At 40.5% G+C, this 26,566-nt stretch overlaps 1 protein-coding gene across 7 annotated transcripts in view; it reads left to right on the forward strand.

Annotated features, from left to right (window-relative positions):
* The window catches only part of LOC135103713 (N-acetylglucosamine-6-sulfatase-like), a 150,928-nt gene extending 137,411 nt beyond the window's left edge, over positions 1 to 13,517 (forward strand). For all 7 annotated transcript variants that reach the window (XM_064010330.1, XM_064010333.1, XM_064010332.1 and 4 more), the window contains one exon: positions 4,477 to 13,517. In XM_064010330.1, the coding sequence (XP_063866400.1) occupies positions 4,477 to 5,733 (1,257 nt within the window). In that variant the 3' untranslated portion in view covers positions 5,734 to 13,517. The remainder of the gene's footprint in view (positions 1 to 4,476) is intronic.
* The last annotated feature ends 13,049 nt before the right edge of the window (positions 13,518 to 26,566 follow it).

Raw genomic sequence — 26,566 nt, forward strand, 5'->3', positions numbered from 1 at the left:
AGAATATTTGCACAGCCTCCTGCTTTGTCCATTCATAAGCAATGCTGGCAGAGTGTTGTAGTTGTACTGCATTAAATTTTGTTTACACCCTTTTCAGCGGGAAAACGTTTCAGCTCATATTCTCAAAATAGATTCCTATTTTACTATATCTAACTTTCCCAGAAGCTGCAATATAAGGTTGTTGTTTATTTACAATGGTATTTTGCATAAAATTTTAAGGTCATTGTTTTTGTAACTAGCATATAGGATGACCCACTTTTTATGTCTTTTTAGGATGATTCAAGTGCTATCTTATACACCAAAATATACAGTAATTTAATTTATCATATTTGCCAGAGTATTAGATGCACCTCTGCATAAGGCACATCCCTCTTTTACAAGGCTATTTTGTGAAAAATTATTTTATTATGTTTCATCATAAAGTTATGGAAAAAAAACTAATGTCTGTGTTTGTATTTATCTAGTTGTATTGCACAGGGCATAAGCCAAAGCTCATTTTTCCCTGTCTCCATAACCATATTTATCCAGTTTCTCTTTAAACACATGTACACTGTTTGCCACAACCACCTCTTCCTTCAAATAATTCCAGATTTCAATAGTTCTATACCGGAAGCTGTATTTCTTGATGTTGCTTGAACATTCACTCTCCTTTATTTTCTTTCCATACCCCCTCATCTGTCTCTCTTTCTGCCATCTGTGGTACTAGGTCATTTCTGTCTATTTTTCCTATATTGTTTACTAATTTGTACATTGTTATCAGGTCTCCTCTTTCTCTTCTCTCTTGTTGTGTTGATAATCCCATCTCTTCAAGTCTTTCTTCATGGCTTAAGTCTTGCAATTCTGTTGCCATCTTCATCACTATCCTCTGTATTCTTTCTAGTTTCCATATATCTTTTTTTTCTATGTCGAGCCCAAACTACTGCTGTGTATTCCAGTTGAGGTTGTATCATGCTTGTTATAATTTTCTTCATCATTTCTTTATCTAAATAGTTAAACATCACCCTAATGTTTGTCAGCAAGATGTTTGTAGAGCCAAGTATTCCTTTTATGTGCCTTTCAGGTGATAGTGTGTTCTGAATCATTACTCCCAAATCTTTTTCTTCATTACTTTTCATTATTATTTCTCCCATTTTGTACTTCCATGAAGGTCTCTTTCTACTTTTTCCTATTTCCAACATGTGGCATTTTCCGGTGTTAAGTTCTAGTTTCCATCTTTGGTTCCAAGCATGTATCTTGTCTATATCCTTTTGTAGTTTCTTGCAGTCATTTTCATCCTTTATTATTTTCATTATTTTTGCATTATCAGCAAACAGGTTTATAAAATTAATTACTATTTACCTTTAATTACTATTTAGATCCTTTGTCATATCATGTGCATATATTTGAAACATAATAGGTGCCATCACAGATCCTTGCAATACCCCACTTGTTGCTGCGCCAACTTGATTTAGTGTCTCTAATTACTGTTCTCATTTCCCTCCCTTTTAAATAATCCTCTATCCATCTCAGTGTTGCTCTCTTTAGTCCTCCTCCATTCTCTAGCTTCCACATAAGGCTTTTGTAGGGAACTTTATTGAATGCTTTTTGAAACATAATAGGTGCCATCACAGATCCTTGCAGTACCCCACTTGTTGCTGCGCCAACTTGATTTAGTGTCTCTAATTACTGTTCTCATTTCCCTCCCTTGTAAATAATCCTCTATCCATCTCAGTGTTGCTCTCTTTAGTCCTCCTCCATTCTCTAGCTTCCACATAAGGCTTTTGTAGGGAACTTTATTGAATGCTTTTTTGAGATCCAGGTATACCACATCAACGCATCCATCCCTTTCTTGCACTTCATCTATTACTCTCATATAGAAGCTCAGTAGAATTGTGACACAGGATCTCCCTTTCCTGAATCCATATTGCTTTTCTGTAATTATTTTTTCATCTAGATATTCCACCCATCTGTCTTTAATTACTGTTTCACAAAGCTTGCTTACAATACTTGTTATTGACACCAGTCAATAATTTAATGGTTCCATTTTATTTCCCCCTTTGTATATTGACATTATGATAGCTCTTTTCCATTCCTTTGGTACTTTTCCTTCTCTCAACGAGCTGTTAATTACATCCTATATGGGCTCTTCCATTTGTCCTCTGCATTCTTTGAATATCCATCCATTTACTTGATCTGGTCTAACATCCAGCTCTTTCACCAGTTTTTTTATTTATTGTCTTTTTACTTGTATCTCCTGTATTCCCTCATTCTGTGATGCCGTTTTCAGTGCTACAAATTCGGTTTCCTTTGTAAACACAGATTGAAAACTCTCATTCATTAGTTCACTCATCTCAATAGTTTCATAAATTTTTCCTTACCTTTTTAACTTATGCCATCTTTATGTTCCTAGAATTTTTTGGTCACTTTGAAAGTTTCTTTCTTCTTCTCTTCTTATTTTACTATATTCATTCCTTGTCATTCTGTATTCTTCTCTAACATTTATGTCCAGTTGTCTCATCATTTTCTTCCATGCCTTGTCCTTTTTCTTTTTTTGCTTCTACACACCCGGCATTGTACTATTCATGCTTCCCAGTTTTTACTTCGTAACCTGGCACAAACTATTGCATCCCCTCTTTATACTTGCTCAAAATATCTCATATTTTTCTTGCAAATAGCTCTTTCAAGTTAATTTTTTCTATAAAATTTATTAAGTTCTGCAAAGTTTGCCTTAGTATAGTTCCGTCACCCATTTCTATATTGTTCTTACCTGTGTGACACTTTCTCCTCCTGTGGTACTATTTCTATTATCACATGATCGCTTCTTCCCATTGGACTCTGACAATGTATACTTGGTCTACTTTCTGGGGTTTTGTAAACACTAAGTCCAACTGTAATGGTTCTTCTTCACCTTTGCATCTCGTAGGCTCATTCACCCACTGTCTCATTGTATTCACTATCATGGTATGCATAAGTTCTTTGCTCCATGACTTGATATTTTCTTTCACTTCTATCTCCTCCCAGTTAATTCCTTTAGTGTTGAAGTCACCCACTAAGAGCACTTTTTTACTTTTCATTTCCTCTATATTATTTCTTGTTTCTAGGTCCATGCTTTTAATTTTATTGGTCTCCCATGCATTAGTTTTTGGTGGTATGTATGTCACAATCATTTTCCTTTTTTCACTTCCTTTGAACTTAATGACAACACTCAATGTTTCTGCCATTCCATCACCATATTCCACTTCCTCAACAACAATATCCGTTCTGGCTGCACAAGCTGGCTGATTCAGGACACACTATCACCTGAAAGACACATAAACGGGGTATTCGGCTCTACATACAGCTTGTAAACAAACATTAATATAGCATTTAACTATTTAGATAAAGAAATTAAGAAAATTATAACAAGCATGATACATCCTAAATTGGAATATGCAGCAGTAGTTTGGGCTTCATATAGAAAAAAGATATACAGAAACTGTAAAGAATACAGAGGATAGCAATGAAGATGGTACCAGAATCGAAAGACTTAAGCTATGAAGAAAGACTTGAAGAGATGGGTTTACCAACACTATAAGAGAGAAGAGAAAGAAGAGACCCAATAACAATGTACAAATTAGTAAACAATATAAAAAGAATAGACAGAAATGACTTGGTACCACAGATGGAGGAGGGAGAGAGACAGAGGAGGGTGCATGGGAAGAAAATAAAGAAGAGTGGATATTCAAGCAACATAAAAAAAAATGCAGCTTCCTGTATAGAACTATTAAAATCTGGAATGATTTGAAGGAAGAGGTGGTTGTGGCAAACAGTGTACACATGTTTAAAGAGAAACTGTTTAAATATGGTTATGGAGACAGGATAAAATCAGCTTTGGCTCATGCCCTGTACAATACAACTAGGTAAATACACACACACACACACACACACACACTTGAAAGATCTTAGCTATGAAGAGAGGCTTGACATACTTCATGAAGCTTCCAACTCTAGAGGAGTGGCAAAATCGAAGTGACATGATTATGATGTATAGATGCATAGAAGGAAAATAAAAAAGATTGATATCATAGATTTTGTGGTACCACAACAATCAACACTGAGAGGATATAGTAAGGAATTGCACAAAAAAAAAAAAAGATAAGGAAATATAGTTTTTTCTGACAAAGCAATCAGCCAATGCAGCATTTATATAGCTTTAAAGATTAATATGTCAAATTAACTTAAAAGGACAGGACATTATGAGCTTCAGTCAGTCCAGTAAAAATGCAATTAGGTAAGAACACACACACATACATACTCAGTAACTGCCATTGATCACTGGATTGCTCATAGTTGCTCTTGGTATAGCTTGGCACCCAGCATAGTGCACCAAGTGTGAAACTTTTCTCTTTAATTGTGTAGTACAAGAAATTGATATTGAAATTGATATTTCTTTTTTTTTGTACAGAAATTATACATTTTGAAAAGATGAGTGCTATAATGTATTTCATGGTCTTTCAGGATGGTCCAGAAAAGAAGACATTTGCTGCCCACCTGCACTATGCTGGCTACCAAACACTCTATGCTGGCAAGTATCTCAACCAGTATGGACATGCTGCAGCCGGGGGGCTCAGTCATGTGCCCCCTGGTTGGGATTGGTGGCTTGGGCTGGAGGGCAACTCACGGTACTATAATTACTCCCTTTCTGTGAATGGGTCAAAGGAAACCCATGGTTCTCACCCAGATCATGACTACCTCACTAAAGTCATCTGGCAGTATGCACTGGATTTTCTGGCTCAGCTTTCAACTCATCCCTTTCTTATGGTACTGGCACCTCCAGCTCCCCATGCTCCCTTCATCCCAGAACCAAAGTATGCTACCAATTTCTCTTCTATCAAGGCACCTCGAACCCCCAATTTTAATGTGAAGGTGAGCAAAGAAAAGCACTGGCTACTGCGACAAGGAAAGCAAATCTTACCAGATGAAGTAGTGGTGAAAATAGATAGAGTGTTCCAAGCTCGACTACGCACTCTTCTAACAGTAGATGACATGGTGAAGGATGTGGTGGAGAAACTGGAAGCTCTCAATCGTCTGGACAACACCTTTGTCATCTTCACTTCTGACAATGGCTATCACCTTGGCCAGTTCTCTCAGCCATTAGATAAGCGAGAACCTTATGAAACAGATATACGGGTGCCTCTCATAATGCGTGGCCCTGATATTCCTAAAGGCCATCTCCTTTCCTACCCTACAACCAATGTTGATTTAGCCCCAACACTCCTAGACTTAGCTAGTCTGCCTATCCCCAAATATATGGATGGTACTTCCCTAAAACCTATCCTTACCCACTCAGTGGCCAATTATGACCAAACTCAGAATGAGGTCAGGGAGGTGGGCAGACATGACCCCAAGCAGTTGCGACGAACAGTCCTAGTGGAACACAATGGAGAGGGTGCAGTGAAGCATCCAGGCTGTGAGAACCTTTCATCAGGTGTCAGTGGCTGCAATCCAGACTTTGCTTGCAAATGTGAGGACTCTTGGAACAACACCTATGCTTGCTTGCGCCAGCTGAGCCCTCATGAAGATCGCCTTTTCTGTCAATGGGCTGATGATGAAGATTTTGAGGAAGCTTACGACTTGACCAGGGATCCTTGGCAATTGAATAATACTGTTGCCTCCCTTCCTCCAAGTCTTCATAAGAAGCTTCATAACCTTCTTCGTAATCTCCAGCGTTGTCGAGGCCCACGTTGCTCAGATTTAGCTGGCTTTGTGGTGTAGATAAGTTGTTATGAATAAAGTTTGTATACATCTGCTGCAATGGTTAAATAATCCCAGGGAGGTACATAAGAGGAAGTGAGGGAGCACTGTAAGCCTAATGCAGACACTCCCTGTTTCTTACCTGTCCATTTCTTTTCCTCCCTCATTACATATAGTTAGTCTGCATTCTCAAGCCTTATTCTTCTATTCACACTAAAGTGCATGTAACTGTAAAACACCTACACAATCATAAAATCAGAATTATCTTGAAAAATGGCTTAAAGGGAAAGCAGCCTCAGTTTGTATCAGAAGCCCACATTTGTCCCATGGCTTGGCCATTAGGTGATGACTTGTGATGTCTGATGCTTCCTCCAGCTTTCTTTATATTATTTTTAACATTATTGATGTTCATAGATCTAATTTTTCAATCCATGAAACATAATCTCAATTCCTTTAAGCCTCACCTATTTCTCAGTGAAACTGAGTTATCTGAGATGATTGTAAGATTAAACGAGTACTTACCAAGTATGAAGTTTGATCGCAATTTCACGAACATTTAACGATGTCATGGTGGTATACAATGAGATGTCCTGCTACCTATCCATCGTCAGTCCATTGAGAGAGTAGGTTTGAGGAAGTAGCCAGAAAGAACTGCAGGGGCTGAGACCCCGAAGTGAGCATGACCAGAAAGGGCTGGGAGGGAGGGCATTGTTTACCACCGTGACGTCGTTAAATGTTCGTGAAATTGCGATCAAACTTCATACTTGGTAAGTACTCGTTTAATCTTACAATTTCATGTCACAATATTTAACTGATGTCACGGCGGTTCCAATGAGAGCTTTAGAGAGGTTCCTCAAATCTAAAAAGAGCACTCAGAGAGTAGAAAGAGCTAGAAATGGAACTATGGAGACAAAACACACAAGAAGAATAGGAAAGCAAACTGTATTTCAAAATCCCAACAGTAAGTCACAACAGACAAAGCACAACAGCAACAGACAACACTGTATGACAGCAGACAAACGCAATACATAAGACAAGGACTATAATCCGGTGTAGCATAATAGTTTATGTCAGAGGATATCCATAATATGCAATACAAAAGGAACACACCTGTAAAGCACAACATACGAGTATGTTGAAATTACAAACACAAAATTTTATATTTAATAGTACCAAAAAGACCCACAGGGGTAAGAAAAGAACCCCAATAATTAAAAAAACTATAATAGTGGAACAGTTCCACCGTTATAGGTAATTCATCCCTAAACCAGAAGGGAGCCCAAGGATCCCCATAAGTCACCCCAAGCCTGGAATTAAGCCAGACACCCTAGGGTAAAACGGCCCTCGCAAACTGTCCATGTTGAGTGAGAGGCTTGTGGCAGTGGCGTGTAAATGTAGACTCCCTCGCCCAACCAATAGTGGAGATAATCGTTGACAAAGGCAACACTAGGGCCGCCTTGCTGGATGATGCTGACCTAGTAGAATGGGGAGAAAACACCGTAAGGTCAATGTCAGCTGCTCCCATCACATCTCTCACCCAACGACGCAAAGTGTCCCGAGAAGCCAACCGTACTGGGGGACGTGTAGTCAAGAAAAAGCCAGTAAGCTCGCCTCGGATGGGCTTAGTTCTATGAAGATAATGTTTTATAGTGTGCACAATACACAATCGACTGTCATGTGGATATGCTTCAAATACTAACCCTGAGAGATGGACCCCTGGACGAGAAGTTTTCAAGAGATCACCAATCCCAAACACAGCCTGAGACTCAGAAAGACTTAAGTTGCGAATATCTAGCAAATGCTAGGTTTGGCTACGCTGGCCTGACAACAAGAGCATAAGAATGACCAATTTTCTGGATAAGTGAAGGAGTGACAAAGCCTCAGTGAAGCCAAGACTACAGATATAATCTAAAACCAGTTGAGGGTCCCAAGTCACATGTGTACGAGAAAAAGATGGTCGCTGTAGAAAAACTGCCTTCATAAACCAAGAAACCAAAGGATGCTGGCCCGCAGGTCGGTCAGCAATTGTGGCAATGGCAGAGATGGCAGACTGGATGGTGTTCATAGTGCTGTACCCACGGCCTGGTTCCCAGTTAAATTCTGATAAAATATACTCTAAAAGGATCAGTCGTCCTGCCGAGACAAAATAGCAACCATTTGTGGTTGCTATTTTGTCTATGTTGTGCCTATGTTGTGCCTTAGTGCTTGCTCTCATTGAGTGAAGGAAAAATTGGGCAACTTCTGATGAAATGCCGTGACATGTGAAGGCTGTCCAGAAAGCAGCATCGCTGTCAAGACCATCTTGTTAGCTCGGGGGTGTGTGAGAGTTGGCTGCTGAGGGAGAACAAGAGGGCAGAGTGGTAGTAAAACTGGTGTGGCTACCAATAACTGAAGGGCTGTCGGGAACCACACTTGTGTCGGCCATAGAGGGAGAATCATCAAAACTGTCGCACCATCGTCCTGCAGTTTTCGCAGCCCTGAAATCCACACTGAAAGGTGGAAAAGCATGTAAACTTTTACCACCCCAGTCCAGGGTGAAGGCATTAATGTCCATAACAGATGGGTCAGGTTTCCAAGAGACAAAAGCAGGTAATTGAGCATTAATGCGGGTGGCAAAAAGATCTATCTCAGGAGTATAAAATCGCTGACAAAGCTGTAGCATCCATTCACTATCCATTTTGCTGACTCTAGATTCCATGTCAGCTATCACATTGGAGACACCCTGCACATGCGCTGCAGACAAGGAAATACCCCGAGATGCTGCCCATTCAAAAATCTGCTCAGTAAGCGCCTGAAGTGTAGGTCTCATGCTACCACAACGATTAATACAGGCAACAGCTGTGGCATTGTTGGAGTGGAGCCGGATATGAGAGCCTGTCCGATCCTTACATAGGGACTGTAAGCCCAAGAGAATACCTTTCAACTCCAGAGAATTAATGTGATCCAGCTGCACATGGGCCCAGTGACCTCCAGTTTTAACAGCCCCCATCGAAGCACCCCAACCAGTCAGGCAGGCATCCGTGAACAGCTCACAGTCTGGGGGAGAAGGGTGAATCGACCTCACCTGAGAATCGACATTAGTTACCCACCAAGTAACTAAAGTCCAGGCATGAGTATCAAAGAGATACGGGAATGGTAATTTCCACAAGACTGAGAAAGACCTCTGTTACGTAGGATTTCCAGGTACCTGTAACGGAGAGGAGCTAGCTCCACTGCAGGGCCAGCAGCCACCGCTAAACCAATAAAAGAAGACAAATTAAGTAAAGTTATATCATCTTTGAGGAGGAGTAAGCCTTGTTCTTTGATGCGCTCCTTCCTGGAGGATGACAAAGTGACAGTCATGGTAACAGAGTCAAGAACCACGCCAAGGAAAATAACTCTCTGTGTAGGTTCCAAAACTGACTTCTGCACATTAATAGTGAGACCCAGAGAATCCAAGAAATGTAAGGCATAGCCTACCTGAGCCTGCAAAATATCTGGAGAAGGGGCAATAAAAAGACAGTTATCTAAATAACATGAAACAACTATTCCAAGGGACCGTAAGTGGGAAAGAACAGGCTTCATTAACTTAGTAAAAGTGCAAGGAGCAGATGATAACCCTTGAGGGAGGCAAGTAAATCTAAAAGGACGGCTCTTCCACAGAAACTGGAGCCACTTCCTATCCTCAGGCTGAACATAAATGGAGAAATATGCATCCTTGAAGTCCACTATAGCAAAAAAGCAATTAGGGAAGATGAGCGGTAACACATCTCTCAGTGTGTCCATCTTAAAGTGAAAATAAGGAATATGAACATTAAGGTCCTTCAAATTTAAAATAATCCTTGCTGGCCCAGTAGGCTTAATGATGGGAAAAACATTAGAAAAGAAGCCATGTGCCCCAGGAACACAAGGGTCCACTATAGAGTGGGTAAGGAACCAACACAAGGCATCATCCAGGGCTTGAGCATCAGTGTGAGATAGAGTTAGAGGACGTGGAGGCATGGCTTGAAAGGGTATGGAAACAAATTCTATAAATTTCCCCCTCACCACATTATAAACCCATGAATCTTGAGAGAGCAACCCCCACAGGTGCTTAGCATAGAAAATTTTTCCCTCCTCTAAAGTTACTAGGAGTATTAATTAAGCGAGGTAACCATGAACTCACCGGTGAGCTCACTGCTGGGGTCTTGGGCCAAACATCCTCCTCCCCTGAGGGGGACGCTGGCCTAAAAGAGGCCGGGACTGGGAGTGGCGCTGGTACTGGTGGGAAGCCTGGAAAGACCGGTGTGTCGGGCGGGAAGAGGGAGTAAACCGCCTGCCAGATACCTTAGAAGGGCGAAACGCCAGCCGACCCAGCCGCCCTGCCCTGTGGATCTCCTCACATTTTTTAGCCACATCGAAGGGGAACAATTCATCTTGTCCCACTTCACACTCCCATTTACATAAATCTACCATTGCCAAATCCCGCACATGGATCCGGGCAGTATCTTTTCTCAGTTGATTAATATAATTTACTGCGGAAGTGAGAAGACGCAGACAACAGTTAAGTCCATCTAAGTAGCAGTGCAAACTCTTACCTTTCTTTTCCCCAATATCATTTACACAAACTGCAATAGGGTTTAAGGCCTTAGACAGCAGGCCATTAGTCTGGAAGAGCTTACCGTTTACAAGCCTCCCATGCAAACTCATGGCCTTAGTTATGGCAGGGTTGGTCACAGGCACCAACAGGTTCGGGACGTTACTCAGTAGCTTGATCGACACACAGGTTGACTTCACATTGTCTGCCTGTGGACGACAACGAAGGCTGGAGTTGAGGATGGTGGCCAAGCGAGCCGACAGAGGCTCACCCTTCTCCTCCTCACCATAGAAGTTGCCAGAGAAATCTTACAACACCTTCGTGAAGTCCTCATCCACCGTCTCATCAGGGGCAAGCTGGTCTAAGTCATCAAGAGGGTCTGGCTGACTGGCCTGAATCTGTCCCTCCTCTTCCTCAGAGGAAGAGAGAGGGACCAGTAACCGGCGACTCCACAAGTTGCGCAGGAACTTTGTCCAGTCTGTCAATAAGGCCAGAAAGGAGGGTAGAGAGTCGGTCCATGGCTGCATTCTCCCCAGACACAGACGGGAACTCGGCCGACGTGGCAACATGGCAACAGGTGAGGGCGGGGAAGCACACAGCTGGCGAGGGGCAGAAACCTCCATTGACGACCGGCTCCTTTTCCCCGACGAAACTAAACCGTCCAATTCCCCACTGCTACGCTTTTTCCCACCCGACGACGAAGAACCAGAACACCGGGGTGTGTGGTAAGCGGATCCCAGGCCAGACATCACACTGCTCACTAAAGAGACAGAGGGGATCAGGCAGGCGCTATTTGTTATCATGATAGGGCGGCAGGAAGCCAGCCTCTGCGCCAAACTGTATTGTATAAAAACATATTGCAGTATAAGAGAAACCCGTAGAACATCGAAGTCACTTTCATCCACAGTCCAAATAGGACTGAAAGGGAGGAGGCACACCAAGCGGAGCGCGAGCAGAGTTGAAGTGGACTGCGTGGAGGTAGACAGCGAACTGATTGACGATGGATAGGTAGCAGGACATCTCATTGGAACCGCCGTGACGTCAGTTAAATATCATGACATGAAATCCTATTCCTTCCTACTTTCTCTCTCATGATTTTCAAATAAAAGTGGATTGTTACATTTATGTAGACAACATTTTGGCTCATTCTCATTCGCTGCTTTTGAATATTATGAATTTTCTACCATCTGACAGATTCGAGTGTCATTGAACCCCTAAGATGCATGGATTTTGTGCATGTCTCTCCCCACACATGAGGGACTTGACATTTTCCCCAAAATAAATATTTTCATTCATCAGTTATGCACCTCTCCACATCTTTATCATGTTTAACTAAATGGCAGTAGGTAATAACAGATCAGAGTACATCTTTTGTCTTCAAAATGAAAAAAAAAAAAAAAAAAATCTAGATTCAGAGGTGTATCTGTGACTTTCAGCATGAGGATGTGCTGTGTTTATATGACTGCTTCAGTGTGGGGTATGGGGATAGCTTCCAAGTCAATTTTCATTTTAATCAATGTGTTCTTATTTCCTTAATGCAACTTCCTTATCTCTCTTTCATTCTTCCCATCTTTTCATCCTTTTTTTCCTTCCATCCTTTCCTTCTCTCCCTTCCACCTAGTAAGGCATGTGCATTTGTTTATGAATAAACTACAATAATGAATATCACTGTGAAGCTTTTTTTATCACTATTCATTCACTAGATGTGAAAGTCTTTATTTTCAGTGTCTTCAGTGTTTCTGACACCATGGGCATTATGAATATGTTCAAGAATGCCACTAGAGGAAGATTACAATACATCAGGGTCAATTTGCCATTATATCATAAAGTACTAATTATTCAAAACAGCTGTCTTCACTTTCTTCTCCACTAACAGAACTTCCATGACCAAGTAGAGTAAAAGCTAGTTCTCACTCGATGACACTTTCTCAAAGTGGTCTCTCATAAGAAATCCAAGTCAATGAATCACATGAGGAAAAATCTAAAACTGCATGTGTAGGGATAACTGTGGCTACCAACACACTGAAACTTTTGGTGATATGTTGTGTGAATTTCCCATAGTCAGTTAAAATTACACTTGCCAAGGCCAGAACATCTATACATATATGATACCTGCAGTATATGTAGCACCAAGCTGCCATTATTTATATTTGACACCTGCAGCTTATGGATTACCATAATGGTAGTAAATTTATCTGGGCTGTGTATCTTTCACTTAACTTATTCAGTTCTTTCTGTGTAACTGCCAAAGTGAAGTATATTTTTGACCTATTTTTCCCTTACCAAAATCTCCATTTTAGGAGATTTTCAATCAATATAGCTTCCACATGTTTCTTCTTTATTCTTACTAAAACAGCTCCAAGCACACAAATTTAGAATAGAACAGCCAGGGCAGTAAGGGTTTTAACCCCCATCAGGTTTCAGCCTGGATCGGGGCAGAAGTATTTCTCACTCTCCCATCCCTAAAATTCTAGTATGGATAGCTTTATATTTCCTATTTGTATTATCATCCAGCAGTATGTGACATTACCATGATTGACAATTTTTTGGTACAGATTATGTATTTACTAAATATAAATGGGCTTTATACTCAAACATCACAGGAATATGTTTAGCCACTGCTCAACCTGCTGTCTGGTGGGCTGGAGGTTTTCTGCAGTCATTTGGCTGTTTTATATTCCACAACTAATGTCTGATGTATGATTCTGATAGAAGGTTAGACAGACAATTCACTAAGTTTCCAGAACTTGTAAAGGATGCTAAGAAAATACCTGAGTTGCATTTCTTAAAAAAGTTATGTGTTTGTGTAGTTGTGATATCATGAAAGCCTCTCCAGCCGGGATTAGCATGTTTTCAGAAGTGACTAAGATGGTGAAACTGTTCATGATGCTACCAGTCACAAGAGCTAGCCTACAGGTGAAAAGTGGTTTTCTTCCTTAGAACAACATCGACTCAAAAGAGATTGAATAATAGTACCATGTTTTTACACTGCCATAAAGCTTTGACAAATAGTACTGATCTGATATCTGTAGATAAAGATGTTGTTGCTACAAATGACTTTTTTTACTCCAAACAGGTACATATACATTCAAGTTTCAGCAAAGCTGATTTTGATTTTTTTCCATTACAATCATGTGAGTGAAAGATGGGTACTCCTATCTACCAACAAGTGCCTAAGTATGCATACCTGTAAATTGGGTTATACAAGCCAGGATCTAGCTTTTTATGCCCTAATAAAGTGTTCTGTTTATTTCTTTGGTTTGGTATTTGCCAGAATACATATACAAATAAATATGAACAAGTGCGTTTCCTTTCTTACTGATATCACGTTTTACATTAGCTACATTTACAATTTTGCATCATATTTTTCCTCATAGCCTTTAGGAAAAAATGTCTGTTGGTGATTTTTTGTGAACTGACTGATACATTTACTGGAACTTAAGTTTGCAGTCTTTAACTATGATTTGATAGAAGTTATTTTCACAAAACACTTGTAAAAACAACTAGTAATCATAATAATCAATCAGTAAAAACAACTAGTAATCATCATAATTAATCACCTTTAGGGGAGCATCCAGTTTATTTTGAAAAATTGTTATTGTGTTATGACCCAGGATTCAGCTCTCTTCACAGCTGCCATTAGGCTAGCTCCTTCTAGTCTATTGCAGGCATAAAAATAATGAATCCAGGCAATTACTGGTCACCCACAGCTATCAAACTTCTGAGATCATCACTCGGTTTGACCCAACAACCAAGAAGGGAATATAACAAACATCAAATAAACCCCCTACGTGCTGAGAAAGAATTGCAAACCACATGCTAGGGGGGCACAACTAGGACAAGACACAGGTTTATAATATTCTGTGGACAACTTTCCATGTAACAGTCAAAACCCACGCCCAATAGAATATTATGTCCTCCTACATGTGAGTGGTCTATATGCAATCCTCTGGAGGGCTACAGACAGCTACAGATGCACAGAATTATGAAGTCTTCTGGCTTCAGAGTTCCCAGCCATGAGATCTGAATACCAGTTGCATTTAACACCACTAAATACTAATGAGACAAGTATACAACAGCTGCTACCATACCCCCAGATGGTCAAAGAACCTCTCTCGAGACAGCCAACAAAACATGAAACACACAGGATGCAGTAATGGAGTTGATAAGACCAGCACAATTATCTAGCACAGCAGCCTGTCAAGCTCTCAAAGGGAGCTAATCCTACCTAGTACAGCAGGGACTACTGCCAGTAACTCTCCAGGGATAAATACAGTAGAGCCTTGGTTACTGAGCACCTCCCTTTTCAAATAATTTGGTTTTCGAACAAAATTTTTCGGTTTTGGTACCATGATTTAGTTTTAGAACAAAGTTACTTGATTTCAAATATTAAAGGACATATCAAAAGCTGCCATTCATTATTAACTTATAGTTTCTGTAAATAATTATGAGATCATCGTAACTTACTTTGGTAAGTGTGCGATGATCAGAGTTCTTCCTAAGCTGTGCTGCCCAGTTTTGCATGGTCGTACGTGACTGACACTGGTGTTACCAGTATTCAGATTTCATCCGAGGTTGGGGATGAGCAATTGTTTTGGCGGATATCATCAATAAAACAACCATTCAAAATATAATATTGAATTAGATCATACAGATGAATAAAGAACAACCAATGAACATTCTTCTCAGACATGTGGAGTAGTCCAACCAGCAGAGCAGCATGTTGTACCCATACAAAAATGTAACCTTAGACATACCAACACGATATATATACAATCTGCATCCCATCGACCAAGGGACATTAATTAAATGGGATGGGTGGGCACACATGACTATGTAAAGCTGGGCAGCACAGCTTAGGAAGAACTCCAATCATTGCATACTTAATAAGGTAAGTTACAATGATCTCATAATTCTTCCACAACTGGCTGCCCAGCAGTGTGACATCATGCATGACAGAGGCCAATACAGATGACAGAGGCCATACTGCCAACTGCAGTTTCCTGATTGGATGTTGTGGATCCTGAGGCAGATACAGGCACTTGCAAGGAAGAAATCGAGGTGCATCCCACAGAAGGTGAAGGGCCTCTACAAATCATGGTTGAGTTGTCCATAGTGGTAGTATGGCTAAAATTGATGCCATTTCTTCCCTTAGTTTTTAAATTATGTCTTTTATGACTGTAAAGGGAGGAAAAACATATAGAAAAGAATTATTATTCCAATTGATTGAAAAACATCAGTACCTAATGCTTCAAGATCAGGTTTCCAAGAATAGAAAAGTGGTAATTGAGAATTAATGCGAGAAGCAAAAAGATCAGTAGTTGGTTCTCAATAAATTCTGCAAATGTCATTGAAAATTGTAGGCATAAGTCCCAATTCTTTGTTGAAATCTCTCTCATGGGAGGCTAAATCAGTGGTAATGTTCAGAGAACCAAGGATTATACTCAGCTGACAATTCTATGTTTCTCTCATGAGTCCACTCAAAAAACTTTTTCACTCACATCCAACAAGTGTTGCTTAATGCTTCCACAATTGTTAATGCTTGCAATAACTGTAGTATTATCTGATTTTATGCGAGTGTGTTAATGTGTGACATCATGGAAGAGAGTCTTTAGACCAAAAAGAACAGCCTTTAATTCCAAAATATCTATATGATCTTTCTCATAGTCAGCCCAGTGGCCACCAGTAATGTTGTCACTGGCACAAACCCCCCAGACATTGAGGCATCTGTAGTGATAACTAAGTCTAGGCCAGGTGTATGTAACGATCTGATACAAGAATGAATATTAGTTATTGACCAGTTTACGGGACATTTTGCCCTCTTATCCAAATATAGTAAGGCATCATAATCACCACAGCTTTGCTTAAGAGCTTCATTCCTTAACACTTCCAAATATTTATATTTTAAAGGAGCCCAGTGTACAGAGTCTCCTGCAGCAACGACATTGCCAATAAAAACAGCAAAATCTTTAATTCTGATTTCATCCATACATAATAATTGTAAACCCAGCTTCCTGATCTTATCTGCCTTACCTTGTGTGAGTTTAATGGTCATGTCTTTAGAGTTCAACACAAAACCCAAGAATTAAATTTCATAACGGCTGAAATTTTGATTTCTCCAAATTAATTGTGAAACCTAATTGATCTAATGTTGATGCAATATATTTGACATCATCAATTAATTTCCCTTTAGAGTCAGCTAACACAAGGCAATCATCAATGTAAATAGATGTTAAGATACCTAAAGCCAGAAAATGTGAAAAAAGTGACCTTCAACAACTTAGTGAAAAATTGAGGGGATGAGGAAAAAACCTGAAGAAAACAAGTAAACTGCCATAATAAACCATTCTATGTAAATTTTAGCCATGATCGATCCTTCCTGCAAATGGGAACAGAAAAATAAGCATGTTTCAAGTCAGTAGATGCAAAGAAGCAATTATGTGTAACCAACGGTAAGTGTTTCCATCTTAAAATGATAATATTCCACATATTCATTCAAATATTTCAAATTAAGTATACTCCAGACATTGCCATCCTTTTTTAACCTAGGGAAGATATTGGAACAAAACCCTGATGAAACAAAAGTAGCTCTCTCAACAATATGCTCCTGAATATATATATTCATGGCTGCATCAATAGCCTGTTTGTCCTGAGAGAAATGCAATGGGGTGGGGGGGATATGGCATAGTGATGAAAAATCATGAAAAGAAAACAAGTACTTGTCCTGAACAGTGTTAGTTACCCAAGGATCACTGAATAATTCCTCCCAAATTTGAAGATAATGTTGAATTTTTTCCCCTTGAAAACTCATAGGGGTGTTAACCAAGTAATTACTTATGGCTGAGGATTGAAAATGAGAACCAGTGTCATCGGGTAATTTATTCAGTGCCATAGTGAACCCATCCTCTGCCTCCTCTACCTCAATGATTATCTCAGTAGTTATTGGTTCCAGAACCTCTACCCCCTTTTTGAAAAGTAAAATTATTCCTCTTCATCTTAAACCATTTAGGATTGATGTGTTTTTGATTCTCCTTAAACTGTTTAACCATATCAATAATGTTAGTTTCAAACACTAACACTAGTTATCTTATCAATAAATGCCAATGCCATCTAATGGTCACCAGAGCGAATGGCCACATCTGAACACCAGATGTATTCAGTACCAAGTACTGAATACATACAGTACACCACTGAGTACACCACACTGTCAGTCATGCATGATGTCATGCTGCTGGACAGCCAGCTGTGGAAGAACTACTTTGCTTTTATGTATTTAGAGGAGAGACACAGTATAAGACAGTAATTCAATCTTTGAAGTAAGATTAATGTGATCCCGTTGAAAAGCCTCGATGTAAACAAACAGTTTGTGGGTGTAAAGAAGATTAAGGTAGGGAAAACTAGACTGAAAGGATGGTGGGATGAGGAGGTAGCTAAGGCATTAGGAGACAGGAAAAGAGAAAATAGGAAACAAAGGAACCTAGCTAGACTGGCAAAAAGATCTGGAGGAAGGTATGAAGTAGAATGGGCAGAGGCTTGGGACGTGTATATAGATGCAAAGAAAGCAGCTCAGGCAATCATTAGAGGTAAGATTGAGAAATGGGAGAGAGAGCAGGCAAGGATCCTTAATAACATGCCAAGGAGAGAAAGAGAAAAGGAAGTGTGGAGACGATTAAAGAGGAACTTGGGTGGGCTGGCAACAGGGGGGTGAAGCTGAAGATGGATGGCAGGAAGGCAAACAGTGAGAAGGAAGTGGTGCCTATAGTGGAGGAGTATTGGCACAGGATTATTTAGCAGAAGGAGGAGGAGGAAGTGAAAACAGGAGATATATCCATTTACAGTAATAAATCTAGAGGGATAGAAGATGTTGAGATAGAGGAGCAGTTGTTGAGAGCCATCAAGACAGGGAAAGCAGGCAGGACAGACGGCATCATAGGTTAGTTCATAAAAGTACAGTGAGGAACCATTAAGACAGGCACTAACTGGGCTGTTCAGGAAAATATTAGAGATAGGGGAGGTGCCTCAGGATTGGGACAGGAGCAGAATTACACTCATACACAAGGGAGGAGGAAGGCCAAGGGAGGACATTGGTAGTTATAGACCTAGAGCAGTGGTAAACATACTAGCCAAAGCATTTGGTTGGGTAATTAATAATAAATTGAAGACTTGGATAGAGGAGAATAAGGTGCTCAGAGAGGAGCAGAGTGGTTTTAGGCATGGTAAAGGTAGATTAGAAAATGTGCTAGTTATAAAGGAAATTATTGAAAGAAATATAAAGCTAAGGAAGGAGCTGTACTTGGTTTTCTTAGATATAGAGAAGGCCTATGATAGAGTAGACAGGAGCAAACTGCTGACATTACTTGCACACAGAGGGATGGACAGGAAGGTAGTGCAGGTAATTATGAAGCTGCATGAGGATAATGAGGTGAAATTCATGTTAGGAGACATTAGTACAGGTTGGATGAGAAACAATATTGGAGTATTGGCATTATTTGCAGGGGTGTGTGATGTCCCAACCTTATTTAATATTTACATAGAAGAGTTAATAACAAGGATCATGGTGTTAAATTTGAGGATAGGAGATTAGGATGTCTGGTCCATGCCGATGACATAGTGCTGATGACAGAGAGTAAGGAGGACATGGAGGAGCTCTTGTGGGTTGCCAGTATATATGGATGAGAGTGAAGTGTTAAGTATAGTGACAGGAAATATAAGGTGATTGAGTTTAACAGTGAGGCAGAGGGACAGTGGGTATTAGGGAACAGCATACTAGAGATGGTGGAGAGGTACACTTACTTGGGGCTAGAGGTAAGCAAAGAAGGAATAGGAGATGAAAAACAGATGAAAATAAAGCCAGGAAGATGACAGGAATGATAATGAATGCAGGAAGTAAGATAGTCAACAAGTATGAGGTAGGCAGAAGTTTATGGAAGGGAATGGCAGTACCTTACTGCTTGTATGGGTCTGAAATTACCTACTACCAGGAGGGAGACTTAAGAAGATTAGAGAAGACCGAGAATATAGTAGGTAGGTGGGGGTTAGATGTTCCATGCAGCACAGCAGTAAAAGCTGTCAGAGGAGGGATGGGCTGGAACACCTTCAAAGAGAATAATTAAAGGGAATCTGAGCTTTTTGAAGATAGAAGGACTTGATGAGGATAGGTGGGTGAAACAGGTAGTGAGGGAAAACTCTATGGAGTAGGAAAATGGATATGTGGAAAAGGAGGGAAAATCTTGATGAGGACTGCAGGAGGATAGGACACAGAGAGGTGAGGAAAAGGATAGAAAAAGGTGGTTTAATTAGATGGCAGACAGGGATAGAAACAAAGTCTACATTAAAGTGGAAAGAGAGACCTGAGGTACTCCACTGGCATGTAGGAGACTGGGGTAGCAAGTTGTTAATGAAGGCAAGGACAGGGATGCCAGAGGTGAAGGCTAGGAACAGGGATGAGCTGGACCAGGGATGTAACACATGTAGAGGGGTGAGGAAGACTGTGGAATATTTCCTGGTGGAGTGTGTCAGGTATGAAGAAGAGAGAGACAGGTTGATAGGCTCCATAACTAAAATTATAGGACAAGAAAAGTAGAGTAGGAAATTAGAGGAAGAGGATGGTGGAGTCCTCACAGTGCTGGGCCTATATCAAGGGGAGAGAGAGAGAGAGAGAGAAAAAAAAAAGAGAGTAAGGGTGATGAAAGAGTTCCTAATACAGGCGTGGAGGAAACGTAACATGTTAGATGTGTAGTTTTGCTCCCTGTGCTGTGCTTGCCACTCTCCTTCTACAGGTAGTGAATGAACCAGAGCATAACACTGAAGGGAAGGAGGACCTATCAAGCGATAAAAAGCAGAAGAGGTCACAAGAAGAAGAAGAAGAGTTTTCGGTGCTCAGGAGTAATTCTGAGCCACCTATGATTCTCTTGATCACCTCCAATGCCATCACTACTTCACAACTGCATTTTTCCAGTAGCTTTTTCCAATAGCAACATGTCTAAGTGTTATGATCACCTTCATTTTGGCAGTAAGTGAGTTGCTCCTCTCTGTGTCCCTCTGTATGGCTTCCCTCACTAGATTAGTCTAAACAGTATCATCTGATGAGTTCTGTGTCACTAAGTTCATTCATTACACAATTTCTGGAATTTGTGACCTGGAGATGTTGTGAAGCAGCCATCTTGGATATGGGAGCATCTGTCATAAGCCACTAAGACAGTGAAGACTGGTGTCTGGGAGTGGATCAATCCATTTGATATTGATTCCAATGGCAAAAATAGTTTTTTGATTTTCAAACATCTCAGATTTCAAATGGCATTCTGGAGGGAATTAAGTTCAAGAACTGAGGTTCCATAATACTAATAATAGCCATCTAAAACATATTCCCTAACTCTCCATGCTAGCTCTCTGTCACTCCCTCTTAGCATGCATCCTCTCTCTACTGAATACAATGTCTGACTAATGCCCAGGGACAAGGGAGACACGGCCTCACCTGCATGCTCGGAAGTGCCAGTTAAGGGGGAGGGGGGTGGAAAGGGGGGAGAGATGGGGAGGTGGAAGCTAGCACACACTGCACTTCCACCCATACACAAGGTCACTCTAAAGAGACTGCAGTCTTGCAAAAATTATTATAGGGTAATTACCGGGGGCTAGATGGGATCTGATTACTTTAAAGGGGAGGGTAACACTTCTACTATATTATGTATCAATTTCAAATCTGGGGGACAAAGGGAAGTAAGTAAAAACTTGAGGGGAATGAGGGTGGGTGATTTATATAACTCACACAAAGCAGAGTAGGAGCAGGCATAGACTATCGTACTTCAGGCACCCATGTTTTTCCCTCTCTCTCATTCACTTTGCTATTTCTTCCCTCTCTATTTCTTTCTTCTTGTTCTCTCTCTACTTCTCTCTTCTCTGTATGGCACCACTCACAACAATTGATTTGTTGCAAAATTGGTCTCCTTTGGTTGCACAAGAAACTTACTCTTGACATCAACTGTTGCACAGTAGTGGTGGACAGGAACCAATAACTTAAGTATTCAAGGAATCGATTCCTTGGGCTGGCAGATCCACCAGAACTGGTTCTGGAACCAGTTCCGCAGAGAATCGTGTAGAGACCGCGGGGCCAGTACCAGAGTCTTGGAGCCTCCAGCATGCGGGGTGAGTATCAGTGTTGGAGCTGCCAGCGCATTGCTCAGACAGTTACCAGGCAGAGCTGGTTCCGGAATCGGTTCCATGGGGAATTGTGTAGAGCATGCGTAGTGAGTACCAATTCTTGGAGCCGCCAATGCTCTGCTCAGACAGTTACCACTAGCATGTAGCAGTTCCAGGAGTCATTTAGAATACTGGCAGAGATTATTACAAGCTCCTCATTAGACAGACACATATTAGTTTTCCCTTGATAGCAGAGAGTGTACGAGTATGTCACAGAATGCAGTAACCAGCTTAATGATAGATTACATACCATCATATGTACTTCTATTAATGAAGGAATAGTTCCACAGGATTGGAAAAGGGCAAACATCATACCCATATTTAAAGGAGACACACAAGGCCCATTAAATTATAGACCGGTTTTGCTGATGAGTGTGGTTACAAAAATATGCGAAAGGATAATAAAGAACAAATGGGCCAAGTTTTTGGAAGATAAGGACATTCTCACAACTTGTCAATTTGGCTTTAGAAAAGGAAGATCTTGTGTTACTAATTTATTATGTTATTATTCGAGAGTGATTGATATCATACAGGAGAGAGATGGTTGGCAGACTGTATTTATCTAGATTTAAGAAAAGCTTTTGATAAATTGTCACATAATAGACTACTGTAGAAGCTGGAAAAGATAGGTGGTGTAAATGGAAAAATGAGGAAATAGATGGACAGTTTCCTTAAAAACAGAGAAATGGGAACAGTAATTAGAGACCAGACATCAGTATGGAGCCCAGTATTAAGTGGGGTCCCCCAAGGATCAGTGTTGGCACCAATAATGTTTGCATTGTATATATTCATTTGTTTTATTGCTGCAGTCATAGTAGCATTGTCAGTCACAATTGAGTGAATTTTATCTAAAATGTTCCATTTATTGTAGACAAGTCCTATCTCTTCTGCAATATTATCTGCTGTATGGGACTTGACCATATGAACAGTATCAAGCAAAACAGACTTGAGGACCCACTCGGGATATATAGTGAGCTGTCACTAGGATGAATGCTTTTGTTTGTCAGGATGTCCATAATATATCTGTTGTTAAAGTAATACGTTTAGCTTTCTCCAGCTCTTGACAGACTCTCTATATCTCTCTATTGTAAATAGAAGGTAAGAGAGTCCTACCTATCTCTCTCTGCAGCTTGGCAAGTCATATCTGGGGTTGGGTCCATTTACTAACCTCTTGAACCCCCTTGTATTCAATAACAGATCATCCTGACAATAACTATCATCCTGACAATTAGTGTCAAGTTCTTTTTATTCAAGTCATTCTTATAGGGCTGAGCCCTAGTGATGGCCTCAATCACTGTTGGTTGAGCAAAGATAGATGGTCTGGGGTGTTTGGCAGCAATTTCCACATCTATTGCATCCTCCTTGAACTCTGTATATTCAATGGGATGTCTGATGTGCAGGTGTTTCATCATATTTGATGTACTTCCACTGTACTTCAGCTTATCTTTACACACCAAGCATACAGCGATGTCAGAAGACATCTGTTTCATGTAGGTCCTTCTGATAAGCTCATGCAGGTGCAAGAGCAGCATAAGCAGCCTTCAAAAAAACATTCAGGATGTAGAAACTAGATGGAATTCTACATACTACATGATGGAACGATAGTGAGAGCAACATGACCACATGACATACACTCTCTGCTATCTGGGGAAAATTAATATGTGTCTGTCTAACGAGGAGCTTGTAATAATCTCTACCAGTATTCCAGATGAGTCCTGGAACCGCTACACACTAGTGGTAACCATCTGAGCAGCACACTGGGGGCTCCAAGACTTGGTACTCACAACATGCTCTCTACATGATTCCCCACAGAACCAATTCCAGAACCAGCTCCGTCTAGTAACTGCCTGAGCAGTGCGCTGACAGCACGAAGAGTCATGAAGGTTGAGCCATATACCTTCCATTCGACAATGTAGGCACGGTCTCAGACTGTGCCTTCAATCCTTACCATAAGTTGCTCGGGAAGGTAAGGTAGGAGGAGGTACAACATGTGTGGGTGTTGGTAACAATGCTGTATGACTTGAATCTGGATCTGAGAGCCAACTTATGAAGAACAACATAAACACAGTTGCCCCTTTATTACTGCTATGGGGAAGATGTGTGACAGAGGCTCTCCACTCTCTCGTGAGCAGAGAATTATGCTTCTTAAGCTTGTGGGGGAGCAGAGGGTCTTACAAGACCACTCCAGTAATCCCTCCCTTATACATAAGAAGCAAGTGGCCTGGAAATAAGAAAAGAATTTATGGCAAAGAATCCAGATAGCCCACCAAGGACAGTAGAACAACTCAGGAGATGCTATAACCACATGAAAATGAGGTAAATCTATATTTTCTATTAATCATTGTTTAATGGTTGAATGTAATTTACATATTAAAAAAGGGAAGATGGAATTAAATTAAAATTGAAGTCCTATTTTCCCTACTTATCACAGCTTGGATGGTCACTGTAGCACTCATTCATTAATGACGATCATTAGTGTTGTTATAAATGCACAGTACTAAAAGTTAATGCTAATATGGAGATAAGATTAGTATCTTCCCCTGAGGCTAATACTCACATGTCAGATAGAATTAAGGTTGTAGACTATCATGCAATATATATATCAATTTCCAGAAATTTGTTAAATAAAAAAAATCACTGCCTCCATAGATAAGACTGCAGTATCAGGTTACAGCCCTGCAGGGTTAGGATGGAGTTAGTTTAACTTAGAGCCCCCACAGGTTAAGTATGATTGTGCCTCAAATTTAGTAGGCTAACCTTTTCTCCATATTTACCAAAGTTACATATACATAAAGTTGAAATTTTCTGTAGTTACCCTACTGATGTTTTATAAGTTTTGTTTTGTTTCTACAAGTTTTTATTATTATTATATTATTGTTTCTTTAGATAATACGACAGCAGAATAGCTTGGTTTACAAGTAAGTGGGTTGTAAGTGTTCATATATATTGTTATAGCACCTGTTAACTAGTTCATGTACAGCAACCATAACTATTATCAATAACATGTGTTGATTTTTCTTGTAATAGTGCAAAGAAGGAGGAGTCTAACTATAAGAAAAAGCTGAGCCAGGCTGGTGGTGGCCCCCATCCTCCACCACCAAATTTCTCTGAAGAACATTACCTGCTCTACAATACACTGCCTGGGGAAATGAAGATTGGGGGGAAAAAAATGTGTTGTGACTTGAAACCTCCCTATTGAAGGAGTTCAAGTCATAGGAAGGTGGAAATACAGAAGAGGGCAGGGAGTTTCAAAGTTTACCAAAGAAAGGGATGAATGACTGAGAATACTGGTTAATTCTTGCATTAGAGAGGTGGACAGAATAGGAGTGAGAGAAAAAATAAAGTCTTGTGCATTGAGGCTGCAGGAGGAGGGGAGCCATGCAGTTAGCAAGATCAGAAGAGCAGTTAGCATGAAAATAGTGGTAAAAGATACCAAGAGATAAAACACTGCAGCAATGAGAAAGAGGCTGAAGACAGTTAGGGGAGAAGAGTTGATAAGATGAAAAGCATTTGATTCCATCCTGTCTAGAAGAGTGGTATGAATGACCCCCCCCCAGACATGTGAAGTATACTCCACACATGGACAGATAAGGCCCCTGTACAGAGTTAGTAGCTGGAAGGGTGAGAAAAACTGGCAGAGACATCTCAGAATGCCTAATTTCATAAAAGCTGTTTTAGCTAGAGATGAGATATGAAGTTTCCAGTTTAGATTACAAGTAAAGGACAGACCGAGGGTGTTCAGTGCAGAAAAGGGAGACAATTGAGTGTCATTGAAGAAGAGGGGATAATTGGAAGGTTGTGTCGAGTTGATAGATGGAGCAATTCAGTTTTTGAGGTATTGAACAATATTAAGTTTGCTCTTTTTTTTTTTTTTATGTAGGAAGGATACTGGCCAAGGGCAACAAAAATCTAATAAAAAAAATGCCCACTGAAATGCCAGTCCCATAAAAGGGTCAAAGCAGTGGTCAAAAATTGCTGGATAAGTGTCTTGAAACCTCCCTCTTGAAGGAATCCAAGTCATAGGAAGGTAGAAATACAGAAGCAGGCAGGGAGTTCCAGAGTTTACCAGAGAAAGGGATGAATGATTGAGAATACTGGTTAACTCTTGCGTTAGAGAGGTGGACAGAATAGGGGTGAGAGAAAGAAGAAAGTCTTGTGTAGCGAGGCCGTGGAAGGAGGGGAGGCATGCAGTTAGCAAGATCAGAAGAGCAGTTAGCATGAAAATAACAGTAGAAGACAGCTAGATATGCAAAAGTGCAGCGGTAAGAGAGAGGCTGAAGACAGTCAGTTAGAGGAGAGGAGTTGATGAGACGAAAAGCTTTTGATTCCACCCTGTCTAGAAGAGCAGTATGAGTGGAACCCCCCCAGACATGTGAAGCATACTCCAAACATGGACGGATAAGGCCCTTGTACAGAATTAGCAGCTGGGGTGGTGAGAAAAACTGGCGGAGATGCCTCAGAACACCTAACTTCATAGAAGCTGTTTTAGCTAGAGATGAGATGTGAAGTTTCCAGTTCAGATTATAAGTAAAGGACAGACCGAGGATGTTCAGTGTAGAAGAGGGGGACAGTTGAGTGTCATTGAAGAAGAGGGATAGTTGTCTGGAAGGTTGTGTCGAGTTGATAGATGGAGGAATTGAGTTTTTGAGACATTGAACGATACCAAGTTTGCTCTGCCCCAATCAGAAATTTTAGAAAGATCAGAAGTCAGGCGTTCTGTGGCTTCCCTGCATGAAATGTTTACCTCCTGAAGGGTTGGACGTCTATGAAAAGACGTGGAAAAGTGCAGGGTGGTATCATCAGCGTAGGAGTGGATAGGACAAGAAGTTTGGTTTAGAAGATCATTAATGAATAATAAGAAGAGAGTGGGTGACAGGACAGAACCCTGAGGAACACCACTGTTAATAGATTTAGGAGAAGAACAGTGACCGTCTACCACAGCAGCAATAGAACGGTCAGAAAGGAAACTTGAGATGAAGTTACAGAGAGAAGGATAGAAACCGTAGGAGGGTAGTTTGGAAATCAAAGCTTTGTGCCAGACTCTATCAAAGGCTTTTGATATGTCCAAGGCAACAGCAAAAGTTTCACCAAAATCTCTAAAAG

The sequence above is a fragment of the Scylla paramamosain genome, chromosome 9, assembly GCF_035594125.1.
Source record: "Scylla paramamosain isolate STU-SP2022 chromosome 9, ASM3559412v1, whole genome shotgun sequence".
NCBI lineage: Eukaryota > Metazoa > Arthropoda > Malacostraca > Decapoda > Portunidae > Scylla > Scylla paramamosain.